This window comes from Thamnophis elegans, chromosome 7 (assembly GCF_009769535.1).
Source record: "Thamnophis elegans isolate rThaEle1 chromosome 7, rThaEle1.pri, whole genome shotgun sequence".
NCBI lineage: Eukaryota > Metazoa > Chordata > Lepidosauria > Squamata > Colubridae > Thamnophis > Thamnophis elegans.
This window is the reverse complement of record NC_045547.1, coordinates 26,585,314-26,599,147: the sequence shown is the minus strand read 5'-3', so window position 1 is coordinate 26,599,147 and position 13,834 is coordinate 26,585,314. Positions and strand designations below refer to the sequence as shown.

The following is a 13,834-nucleotide window of genomic DNA, read 5'->3' as shown; positions in this document are numbered from 1 at the left end:
TCTGTTGCTTCCCTTACCCTTAATAAGAGTATCCCCCCCCCCATTAAAAAATTGGTTGTACCTGCTCCTATCTTCTTTTAGAAAGGTATTAAAGTGCTGGCGTTGCATCCAGGAGTGGTCTGAACTAAAGTGATTTTTTCCCCCAAAGCATTTCATGTGTTTCTGTTTAGGATTATGTTTACTATTTGTTTTACTGTATTTTTTAATTAAGCTGAGTTGTTTATTAATGCTGAATGGCACCCTGAACTATGTGTCAAGTATCCAACTATATACACCTTGATTAAATAAGTAATAAACATTTCTAATGTATCAGATTGGCAGGGACATCTCTTACCTTGCAGCCACAACCTAGATGGTAACGATGGTTTAATCCTTTGCGCTGAGACAAGGTCAGTCGATCCCACTTTTCATTCAGATTACACAGTCCAGTATAAACCTTTCCATCAAAAACTCGACCTACAAAACATAAACAAAAATTATCCATTCCAGTGTCATTCATTTGAGAGCTCAAGATAATTTCTTACATCCTACAACTTAAAGACTGTTCTTTTCTAATGCCAATTTTCCCAATATTTCCAATTTTAGTAAGTTTAGAAAGAGCAATTAAATAATTTGTCATAGGGAGTATTTTACTGATACAACTCTAATAAAAGCCAATTAAGCAGATAAATTAGATTAAAAACAAAGACCCAATCATCAGCAGCATCAGAGAGGGAAAGAAGATATCTTAACCTGTAATTAAGAGGAGGTTAAAATATGCTGCCTCATTTATTTGGAATGCACTCCCATTTCCGTTGAAAGTCCTATATTTACTGGGTTTTTTTAAAAGCCTTAAACATACATCCTTTAAAACAGGTTCTTGATTATATACATAAATTATTTTTAGGATTTGTAGTTTAAAATCTGATAATATTAGTAAAAAACAGACTAATGTATACATGACAATAAACCTCAATATAACGACTGCAATAAATACTTGTAAATTGCACCCACTAATGCTGAACTTCAGCCTCTAAAAATAGCTGAAACTGATACAGCCTGTAAGCTTACCATAGCAGAAAATTTGTTATGTTTTTACCTGTAATCATGTACTGATACTTGTTGACCTCCAACTTGACTCCACAAAGACTTTCAGAGGCCTCAGTGTAGATGTATTGAACATGTGGCATCTTGTCAAAACCTCTGTACATCTATAAAAAGAGAGCAAACACGCAAGAATGAATTGCAGTGCAACCAAAACAAACACACACCTCACTTTTTCCATTATCCAGCTGCTGTCTTATCTGCCTTTATATTAAGAATGTGTATCCCTGATGAGTCCAGAATTCTGGCCTACAGTTTCCAATATCCCAAAAAGCACAACTAAGATAAATGGGTTAGAATTGTAGAGTACACATATCCTGACTCCATTCAAAAACTCTCTGTTGCATTTAGCTTTCTCTTGTTCTGGAAAAATTTGTAAAATCTTTAAAAAAAAAACCAAAACCCTGATTCTTCAAAAGATATAGAATAGCAGACAACTTTTATTAGGCTTGAGCAGAATCTTGTGGAACCTGTTCCATTTTCAGATCTATTTAAACAGGAGGTTCTCTTTTGTTCAAGCAATCAAGGTGGCATTGTTACTCATAGAATCTATCATTACATTCTACTCAAGTTATCCTTGAGAAATGTCAACACTGATTTGTAATGGCCTTCAAAACCATCTCTGCTTGCTCACAACCTTTATACTAAGATAGAAAGACAATAAACAGAATTACTGTTATTAGGAGGCAGGCAAGTGGCTATTTTGCTCAATCACCAAATTACTTTGTGTAATATGTTTCAGGTTTCTACAGTCACTGCCAAAGTCTTTTTTTTTTAATCCTCATTCTTCTAAAGACATTAAACTAGTCTTATGACTGAGATGTAACAGCCAAGAAAAATAGACTAGAGCAGATTTTTAACATTACATAAGAGGTCAGTTAACAAAAGAATGTCCAGAGCAAGAGGTCCAAGTGAAGTCTGTTTATTACGCTGGGAGTACAGCAAAGACCAATGTGAAAGAGGAGGAATGTTTTTTTCTTCAGAATGAGCAAGTGAAATCTAACAAGACTTCAAGGGTCCAATTATTTCTAAACTCTACACAAGGAGCTTCACGTATGTTTCTCACTGTCAGACTTGTTGGAAGACAAAAAACAAATGGGACACTCATTAACTCACTGCCAAAAATATTAAGAGTTTCAGAGTTTATTTTATAATTTTAGATTCATTATTTCCTCAACATTTATTCTCACAATGATCCTATGAGGTATGATATTGTGGGAGATAGTGACTGGCTTGAAATTACTATTGTGTGGCTATGGTTGAAAATAGAACTGAAACTCCCTATCCCATTCTATCTTCCTAATGACTGAATCACACTGTCACAAACTAAGCAATATTTCTTAATGAAATAATATGTGATGAACAAATCAGGCATTTGTTTTAATACGTTGTAAAAAAGTAGTGAGTTCAACTTGCGAGGTGTTTTTTTACAACAGGCTTCACTGGATGAAAGGACGAGGAATGCAATGGAGCTAGAAAGATAAGAGGTGCATTTCAATTTCCCCCCCCCCTGCCACCCCTCGCTAAAGGAATGGCGGGGGAAGGGAACCAGGCAGGCTGTCTTTACCATTGGGGTGAGGTGGGCAGTATTGGGCTGAGAGGCGCGCCTCTTACCTTTCCAGGTCTGCCACGGTCCTCGCCATTGTGTCCAGGGAAGACCCTGGTAAAAGAAAAAAAGAAACCCTGCTCGTGACTTCAAAAAGTTTGATAGAACTCGCGAGAAGGGTTTCTTTTTTACCAGCGACTTTCCTGGACACAATAGCAAGGAACGTGACAGATCTGGAAAGGTAAAAGGTGCGCCTCGCTTCTCGCCTGCCCCAGAAAATAATAAGCCCTCCCCCTATAATAAGCTCAAGGCCATATTTCGTGGGTCAAAAAAAAAATAAGACCCTGTCTTATTTTTGGGAAAACATGGTACTTCTAAGGCCATGGTTGAACAGACTTATTTCACTAAGCTGTTAATGAGTACAAATTATAAACAATTGTTTCTATACACCTGAAAAATTAAACATTTGCCAAGTTGGAAAGAATCACTTAACACAAATAGCTAGGAATTTCTATGTATATGTAAATTAGCACAACACTGCATAGAGAAAAAAGAATAGCTTACATGTGGGAAATCACCTTTGCTTATTCACAAAACTACCTAAGTCATCCATTATTTGGGATATGAATGAGCTCAGGGGACTGAATGACTTACCTGATGATCTCTGATAATGCTTTGTGGTTTCAATTAAATATGACTGGCATCTGTTTACTCACCTTCATTTGTTTGACAGTGTATCGCATTGTCCCAAATGGTCCATCTTTCATAAGTTTCTTGCCCACTACCTTGGCCCGGATAACTACAATAAAAAAAGACAGGTCAAGTGAATAGCATCTTCATTGTCTAATTTATCTTTACTAATAGCTCATTTTTAAATAGCATAAATGAAAGAGAATAGTGGCTAGACTTTTAAAATTTCAGTTTGTAAATGCAGTGTGTAAAAGATACTTCTTGATTTGTATTTGAAATATTACTATTGCTAATAATAATATAGTTAATAATAATAATAATAATAGTAATAATAATAATAAGAAGAAGTTAAACTGCTCTGGGATTTTAATACTCAAACAGACAAGAATTTTCCACGCAACAACTCAGACTTAAAAATTGTTCATAAGACAGACAAAACAAGCCTGGATAATGGACATGCAGTTCCCAGAGACAGCAAAATAGAAAATAATGAACTGGAGAAAATAATCACAAAATATAAAGATCTGCAAAGTATTGTGACTTGTGGCAAAATAAAAGCAAAGGAGGACCAACAGTAACAGGTGCTTTGGATGCAATCACACAACATCTGGAGCACCACTTGCATTGTATTTACCATCAACATTGCTAAAAGCGCCATTAGTCAATTGCAAAAGGCAGCTTTATTGGAATAGTTTACATCCTGTGACAATAACTTCAATATTATTAAGCAATAACATCTGCCTTGGGAAAAACTCAATAGATGGCTAAAAATGCCAAATCTGGTTATGCAACCATTATAATAGTAATAATAAGTAATGCCACTTTGTGTAAATTTCAGTAGCTATAGCCTTGAAATATCTAGTGATATCTTCTTCTAGTAAATAAATATACCAAGATGGAATCAACTCGGCTGACTTCACAGCAGTGTCATGTGACATTTTTGGACTTTACCCCCCTTTGCTAAACTGGGCGTGGCCATGGCCACACATCTGGCCTATAGGCCATGAGTTTGACAGCCCTGATCTAGATGCTACAAAGCTTGGTATCAACATGTTTCCTTAGTGCTTTCTTTCAACACATCTTATTTGCCAAGAGGGCTTTTCAGCTCAGCTAGTACAGTAAGTGGCAAACTTAGCTCTTTAGTGCTACCTATCTACTGTATTTCCCTCTATCTCTATTTCTCTCTCTATCCCTCTACCAACCTACCTACCTAACTACTCTCTCTTTCTCCCTCCCTCCCTACTGTATTTCTTCTCTCTTTCGCTCCCTCTCTATCCCTCTATCTACCTACCTACTTTTTTAAAAAAACTGCCTCTTCAAAACCTTGATGCGTCTTATGGACATATGTACGAGAAAGAGCCCTGGTGGTCCATTTTTCTCTCTTAATGATGGCCTATGCCTGCTAAATATAAATACCAAATAAGGTATTGGGGTGCAGGTTCAGCAGGTACAAGGCAAGGTTATGAAATGAGTTATAGGACATCTGAAGAAGCATAAATCAAAACTATTAAGATTCAGTTATTTGACATAGGTGTACTAATATTGCAGATCATGCACTTAATGTGCATAATATGATCCATCAGGCCAACATAACTAACCAGCTGTGCATGGTGGCCCATAAGGGGCATAACATTCATTTTTAAACTGATATCTAATCTGCTGTAAAAAGCCTACTGCTTGGGATTTCTTCTATCCACTGCTCTGATTTCTGTATTTCATTAGCCAGAATTATTTCGAATTAAAAAAAAAGATTTCTAAAAGTTATTTCATCATCACATATGTTTTCCAGAAAAAAAAATGTACCTTGAACATTCTTTTTATCTTTTCTATTTTTTTCCGGTGTCTTATTACAGTCTTACTATTACTGATGGGAAATTTTATCCCACACAAGTGGACACCAAAATAGCAGCATATTTTTAAACCACAGTCACTTTGAAGTGGTGCCCATCAAAACAGACTGTGAAGAATGTTTCTGAATACTTTGGGGTTTAGGGTCAAATTATTTTGTGGGATGAGAGCAGCTGCTAAGGTCTCACAGATGATTTGTAATTGTTTATGTAATATTAATTTGGATAAGCATATAAAATTCTAGTAATATAAGCAAGCCAGTTAGCTTATAATACTAAACCAATCCCACAGACCAATTGAATTGAGATGCAATTATATAGATGCAGTTATTTTAATTTAAAAAATAACATTTTCCATATGCTTGCACATATGCTATATTTTTTTAAAAAAAACTTCTTTGCTAGAAATTACTTGAAAAGACTAGTGTTTTGTTTGAACCAGCTGTCTTGAAAGCTATAAAACACAGATAAAAAGATTAAAGCCATTATATCTTTATAATCCAACTTGCAAGTTTAGTGAACATAGAAATATGGAAAATTCTAAATGATGCTCTAGAAAATTACATCTGAGATTTTACCATGCTTTTGCATGAGCATCCAACATATCACCAGTTATCCTTTATAAAGAACGTCTGCCTGCTTGGAATTTTAATAATTCCAATTCTAAATAAGCATTAAGAACTTTTGGTGGTTCTTAAGAAATAAAAAGAGAAAATCTTCCATCTATGTCATCCATTATTGCCATCTTGGGACTACTTGCATGCTATTACTTAAGGAAAATAATGCAGGAAGAATCAGTCCCAGCTGCAACCACAGAAGAAGCCATCATAAGAGTAAATTACCAGAAGGTGTATGTTCTTAACTTTCTATAAGCATAAATTCAACAATCTATCTTCAAAAGGTTCCATACATAAGAAAAGCTCTACTTGCTCAGTAACTTCCTGTAATAGTCTGTATTTTCTTGTTCCTCTTTCACAACATTTCCTGGGTATGCATTGGGACAATACCTATTGAATTTCATAGAAGATCTATGCTGGATGTAGACTTTTAATAAACCTAATTGGAAAAGAACAAATTCTCTGATTCAATAATCCCTGAAACTATAACACAGGCTATAGAATAGGAAAAATGCAGCTGTGTGATGCTTTGAAGAGATAAATCTTAAAATGATTCATCATCATAGATTTATTCAAGCTATATCCTGCTCTTTTGTCCTGGGGGCTCTCAAAGAAGCCATCAAACTTAATCCCAGAAAAATACTCAAACTTTATTGAGATAATATTTGAATGAAGGACAAAGTGAAAAATTAAGCACAGTTGTTTGATCATCAGAAGTTACTACTACTACTCTATTATTTTTATCATCATCATGATTTCTGTATCATAATCTTTCCATTTTTTGATTTTTAGTATTTTCAGGTTTTTAAGATTGGCCGTAGTTGGAATTATGTGGAAACTGATTCCACATTCTCAAGAGAAAACAGGAGAACATAAAGAGGTCCATATAATAAATTTCTTCTTCCCGAGGCCTTTGAATCTGCAGTTTGATCATCTTAACAACTTTCTTCAGGATAGGAAGGCTTATCTAATACCACTGGATCTATCAATAGATTATTGAAGAAGAGGAAGACATCCAATTCCTTTACAGGAGATGGAACTACACCATTTGGACACAATGACACATAATGATCTGAAATGACCTACCAGAAGAGATGTGGACCTAATGAATAGGTGACTGTGTTCAAAATTCAGGCCATCTGGTATATCTTCAGAATCAACAAGCTCAAACTCTTACATTAACTGAATTAATGAAAAGAATAACAGAGTTGGAAAGAACCTTGGAGGTCTTCTAGTCCACCCCCTTCCTCAAACAGGAGACCCTATACCATTTCAAACAAATGGCTCCACAATGCCTCTAACAATGGAGCAACCACTTCTTAAAAAACTACAGCAGTGGAGCGAGCACAACTTCTGAAGGCAAACTGTTCCACCGGTTAATTTTTCTCACTGTTAGTAAACATCTCCTTAGTTCTAATTTGCTTCTCTCCTCATTTAGTTTCCATCCATTGTTTCTTGTCTTGCTTTCTGGTGCTTTGGAAAATAGGTTGACTCCTCTTCTTCGTGGCAGCTCTTCAAATATTGAAACACTGCTATCACATCATACCTCGTCCTTCTTTTCTCTAGACTAGACACATCCAATTCCTGCAGCTGTTCTTCATACATTTTAGCCCCCAGGCCCCTAATCATCTTTGTTGCTCTTCTCTGTCTTTCCAGAGTCTAAACAGTCTTTTTTTAAAATATATATTGTAGTGAAAAAAACTGGATGTAATATTCCAAGTGTGGTCTTACTAAGGCTTTATAAAGCAGTACTAATACTTCATGTGATCTTGATACTATATCTCTGTAAATGCAACCAAGGATTGTATTGGCCTTTTTGACTGCTACGACCAACTGCTGGATCGTATTTAAGTGATTGTCCACTAGGACTCCAAAATCCTGCTACAGAGCCAAGTTTCATCTAATCCGTACCTGTACATTTGATTTTTCTTGCCTAAGTGTATGTGTGTATATGTGTGTATATGTATACACACATGCATACAGTATATACAACCCCACCAAACTACATCTAAAGCACCTCAACAGGACTTGTAAAGCTAGGGTCCAACTCAGAATGAATCCAAGCAATTTTATCAATAGATGCTTCAAGCAACCCTTCAAGTGATGTTCTGAAACAATCTAAGAAGTAGTAGATAATCTGAAACAGAACAGCTAGATGGCATCCACAAATGCAGTGAGAATAGCTATGTTTTGTTGATCTTAAGGTCAGATGCTCAATGATTTGTATCAAGTCTATGGTTGCAAAGGTAGCCATGAACTTCAAGGCTGTACTGTAAGTCTAGGAAATTCCTGCCAATAGTATCAAGAAATTCAGACAGAGCAGTAGCTACATAACAGGAAGACCAGTACAGTAGCAGCAATTCCATCTGTTCCTTAGAGCCCAACTTCACAAATAGAGTCCTGCATTCATTTATCTCTGAAGCAGCATCTATGAAAGACACAAGAATCTTCTGAATGATAATAGCCACTCTCCCTGCCTTACTGGTATCTTACTTAAAACATAAATGTGAGCACATTTCCAAGGCTGAAACACACCCTCTCCCAAGTTTATTCAAGTCTTAAGTGATATGTATCAGGTTGGCCCTTCCACCCACAGTAAAATCCTGGAGGAGGAACACTTGTTACAGACATCCAAACCAATCACTAGCTAACCAATTAGATCATCAGAAATTTAGTCCACTTCTGCTCATTCATTGGACTCAGTGTTCAGTTAAGCTAGCTGCACCTGCCCATACATACAATCCATACAGTGACACAGACATATATGCTAATCCTAAAAACAGACCTTATCCACTCAGCTGTCTCTAATTCTAAAAGGACATTAACTGCAATCCTCTTAAATCGCAGACTTAAAGCTGCTGCCCTCTCACTCCCAGCTTACTCTGATGCTGCAAATGTAAAGAACATTAAAGGCAACTACTCCTATCAGAGCAAGCAAATTAAGATCCACTTCCTTGCAATCTGAATGTCACAATATGAGAGAATGTCACAATATTAGGGAAAAAAGCTAAATTCCATGTCACATTTGCTCTAATAAATTCTATAAATTCAGAATTTATAATTCTGTTATGTAAGTTGATTATTACAACCTGTCAACCAGAGGTGGTATTCAGCTGGTTTGGACAGGTTCATCCAAACTGGTTGTGGAATCGCAGGTGGGTCCGCCCATTCACCTTGCTCTATATTGTCCTATTTAAGCATGTTTTTGAGGCCAGGGTGCATGTGTGGAAAGGACTCATGTGCCTGCAAAGTAGGCTTGTGTGTGCAAAGCGGGCAGGTGTGCACACAGTGAACCGGTAGTAACTATATGAGAAACCCACCACTGATATCAACTCCCTATTAGCTGAAATCTTCCCAAATACAGAAGGTAGAACTAATTAATCAACCATCACTACAGCAGTGCAATAAAGCATCCAAGAATTTCTATTAAATTTTAAGAAACTACGCCATCTTCTTAAACTTCTGAGTATGATCTTTCAGAATACAGAGTCAGGGTAAGGGCACGCTTTGGGTAAGGGCAATACTTCAGTATGTCAGAGATCCATCTCTCCTTTCTCAAAAACTTCATCCCACTGGGATGGGTGCCAACATTTTTGCAAAGAGGCTGAAACTTTAGTGATCACATGGTTTGCACACATTTTTGCACGTAGGAGCTCTAGAGGTGTTTGGAAACTTATGTTGACTTCGTGGGAACTGGGTGGGCCTCACAAATTCTTTCCTGCATATTAGAAAACCTGACCAAGTTGATTGATTAAGCAGCTGTCCAAGACAAAAAGAAAGTGTGTGTATAAACACAGAGAAAGTATACATTGTTACTGATGCCACCCTTTTCATTTTTTCTTTGATTAAGCCAGCATTTAAGCATGCTTATTATAGACTATAGAGGTTATTTTTTACTATCTTTCTAGACTTTTCTCTTAAAAGTAAATTCAGAATACCAGGGAGATATGAACTTCAAACCTGTAGAAACAGAATGCATAACTTAAAAAAAAATAACTAGAAAGGTTTTGAAAAAAACCTTAAAAAAAACATGTGTAGTTCAGCAATGAGATACTATACTCAGCCTACCTAATCTCTTAAAAACCAAACAAAGCAATCAAAATATTGTGCATTTTTAAAGATCATAAAATGAGGAAATTTGCTAAGGGACTAAATTTTTATTTTGTAAAAAGAGGGAGGGTTCAATTTGAATTGCTCAGTGCATTGGGATGCATAGATGCCTCAGAGAGGAAGAGAATAAATCATTTTTCATCTATGCAGCAATGATTCACATCTGTATATTCACGTTCGGTTCAAATGTATGCAAAACAACTTGGATAACTGTGAGGCAGCAGCACATTTTGCTTATTTATGCTGTTGCAGAAGATTTTCTGATTAAACTATTAGGCCACCAGCACAGGTACCTTCACATGCATTTAGAAAGTCTCCTTCAGCCAACAAATACAGAGCCTGTACCTGCTATATATCTAAAACCAAAGACAAAATAAATCATTCAATAGGGTTCCTGTGCCAATAATAACCTCATGAATGATTCTTCTTCAGACAGAGGCCCCATGCATTTATCAATTGTGTATGAAACTAGAATTTCATATTTGAAACTTATACTGTTTCAGATACTGATATTCTAACCACTGGTAATACAGTGGTTAGAATGCAATATGGCAGGCTAACTCTGCCCACAGTCTGAAGTTTGATCCTGATATGGCTCGAGGCTGATTCAGCCTTCCATCCTTCCAAGATTGGTAAAATGAGGACCCAGATATTTGGAGGCAATTTGCTGACATTATAAACTGCCCAGAGACTGCTGTAAAACACTGTGGGTGGGTATATACGTACAGTAATTCTGAATGATACTGCTATTGTGCTACTTTAACTAGTTTGCTAAATAAACCCAAATAGATCAATTTGCATTAAGCTATATATTATACCTTGATACTTTCCCCTATCTTTTTTAACAGGTATAGAAAGCTTTTCAATAGGTTATCCAACAGTTTGGGATATACTAGTATCATTGATATGGTTATGCAATCTTGTAATAGATCACTTACTCCTGATTAAGTAAGTCATGACCTATTTAGATAGGAAGGACAGACTGCAGTCACCTGGATACTGCAAATGATGAAGTGACAGTGACAAATTGAAGCACGTTCAGAGGAGAATTCTCAAGAGGACAAAGAGTCTCGAAACCAAGTCCATAGGGAAAGGTTAAAGAATGGAATGGTTAAATGGGTGCATTTAGCTTACTGAAGAGTTGCACATACAGTGAGAGAGGGATTTGGATGTCTACTATTCTAGAAGGTCAGACCAGACCCAGCGTTAAAGTTATATGGTGGTAGATTCAGTCAAACTGATAGTGAAAAAAATGCCACAAGAACTCTGGAGGTCTTCAAAAAAAAAGGCTGAATGATAATCTGTCTAGTAGATCCTGCCTTGAGGGTTGAAATAGATGACTTCTAAGGTATCTTCCAAAGCTATCATCCTTTGCTATTGCTTGCATCAAATGCACAGTGCTAAATTTTCTGACAGTAGCCAGCTGATATAAAGAATGTCATAAATCCTTCATTTCATTAGTCAACATTCCTCAACAAAGACAATCTTGCAAAACAATGTGCTGGATCATTGCCAGAGCTTGATTCTCAAGCAAAAAGCATAGAACTGAAATCTGTCTGGACATTTTCAACATGTGAATCTAAAAGCTCTTCCCACTTGCTTTGAATGGATGTGAACTGTAAGTAATGAAGAGGAAAAGATCTTTCCACAAAGAATCAGACACTACTTTATTATGTCAGAATGTGTTAGAAATCTAGAATTGAAGTAGTCCTTGGAGCCAATGTTATTCCTGAAGCAAAATAGATCTGGCCCTGTAACTTAGAGCTAACTTAAGCATTAAAAAAGTATGATCAACCAAGTACAAGCCTTTCATTCTCCAGTCTTACTATTTGAATGAGCAAATGTACAAAAGAAAGGAGAAGGAAAGGAATAAAAGGCATACTGAATCAAAGTGCCTCAATATATGCATTTAGAAAGGACAGATATTTTTGAGGTATACAATGACTTGGAAACCATACATAATATCTTCAAAGAACTTTTTAAAAAAGTTCTTTCAGGACAGCTTGGTCTACAACAATGGTAGATGATAATGCATCTATGATGATGTTCTGTGCTGCCCCATTTGTTTCAGAGATTTTCTTTTCAAAATAACATTGATAAGAATGCAATTTGGGGAACTAGGAGTTCTGATCAGTTAGTATTATTATCTCAGTAGAAAAAGAGAGAAAAATCAATGAACTTTAAGAGAATGAAGATTATTCATATCTCATTCATAGACATGAACAGACAGGTATTTCAAGAATACAACAGAGGAAGGAAATTAGTCATGTGATTGTGTTTCTCAATAATCATTCAAATGGAGACATATTCACACATGCAACCTGCTACAGCTACAAATATTGTGCTTCAAATAATCTATAAAAGATCTTAGTTACTTCTGGATAGTTCAAGAAGCACTCAGTTCACAAATATTTTAAAAGTACAATAGAAGATTAGAGAATAAAGTATGCATCAGGAACAGTTATGTAGTTAGAGTGAATTTATATATTTATATATGCAGACAGTCTATTCTGAATGGCATACCAAATTCCAAAATACAGGTAGCCCTCAATTTATGACCACAATTGAATCTAAAATTTCTGTTGCAAGACATGTTGCGAAGTGAGTTTTGCCCCATTTTACAACCTTTCTTGCTACAGTTCAGAATGACCATCACATGACCCCAGCAGCAGACTGAGCACGGGCGCAGCCTGAAACAGCCACAACTTTCCCAAATTTCATTCCTTTGGTAGTCATGAGTGCGATATTTTGAGCACATCCTTAGCCATTTGTTTTATTTTGATTCAAAAACTTTTGTCCTATGTCAATTGATGGTAAAGACAAGAGTTGTAATAGTATATAGATGGACAAGGAAAAAAACTCGTTTCTCTTCCCAGTTACATCTACCATAAAATAGTAAGTAGAAACAGGAGGGTTTCAGGAGAATTTACTTCAGATAGCATGTAGATCACTTATTCACCTATAAAGAATATACTTGCACCCAAAGTATGTATGTGGAAGGAAAGTAAACATATTTAACTTTAAGTTAACATCAATGTATTTATGACTCTGTTTGAGGAAGGCAGGAAGGAAGTAGAAGAAAGAACTGGAAATTTTACAAGGGGGAAAAAATCACAAGGCCAAGCCTAGATATTGATTTCCCCCCCCCCCTGTGAAATGGAAAGTAGTAATGTCAGAGAACATTTGGTTTAACCTAAATATCAGTTTGGGTATCCATCTAAAATATTGATTAGCATTTTATATTCATGTTAAACTCTTTTGAGATAACAGGTAGAATACTTTTCTACATTTTGTGATTCTCCTATGTTCAGCTACCAGCAAATTTGTTGCTTTGTTGCTATTTATAATGCTACCATCAGCCTTCTCATAATAAGAAAAAGCATTTCACACGAGTTTTGACACATTTTATAATATTTCTATACAAAAGGTTCCTATCTGGTTTGCTGACTGTTCTTTAGGGCATTTCATTTAAATACTAAATATTTTTCAAATAACAGATCTCAAGTTGTATCCTTCAGTCTCCTACTCCTAAATCCCTCTCTAAATTTACTGTTTCCTGATTCTAAGATAGGAGGAGGAAAGAAACAGATTGTATACCGCAGCAGATATTAAACTCACATATTTTACTATAAAATATATTTTAAAATGCCATAAGTCTGAAAAGTAATTTGTAGGATTTTTCCAGCTGTTAGATAGTTGTGTTAGCTAATTTTCTACCCATTCACATCCAGAATTAAAGTTCAGAAATATTGCTAATTCTATTATTGCTCCTATGCAGAAACCACAAGCTATTGAATAAGTACAAATGAAGTTCTTCTTTGTTCAGAAGTTTGTACCCATGCTTGAGTGCACAGTATAAACAAGAGTTTGTTTTGTGCACAGTATACTAAAACTTGATCAAAGACTTGTCTGTTCAAGTTTTCCAAACATGGGCAGAAATT

At 35.9% G+C, this 13,834-nt stretch overlaps 2 protein-coding genes across 3 annotated transcripts in view; one reads left to right on the top strand and one right to left on the bottom strand.

Annotated features, from left to right (window-relative positions):
• The window catches only part of SYN3 (synapsin III), a 178,712-nt gene that overhangs the window by 38,459 nt on the left and 126,419 nt on the right, over nucleotides 1-13,834 (top strand). The window lies entirely within an intron of this gene.
• The window catches only part of TIMP3 (TIMP metallopeptidase inhibitor 3), a 32,821-nt gene that overhangs the window by 2,728 nt on the left and 16,259 nt on the right, over nucleotides 1-13,834 (bottom strand). Inside the window, exons 2-4 of the mRNA XM_032221729.1 lie at nucleotides 3,346-3,428; nucleotides 1,079-1,190; nucleotides 335-456 (exon numbers count right to left, since the gene is read on the bottom strand). Of these exons, the coding sequence (XP_032077620.1) occupies nucleotides 335-456; nucleotides 1,079-1,190; nucleotides 3,346-3,428 (317 nt within the window). The remainder of the gene's footprint in view (nucleotides 1-334; nucleotides 457-1,078; nucleotides 1,191-3,345; nucleotides 3,429-13,834) is intronic.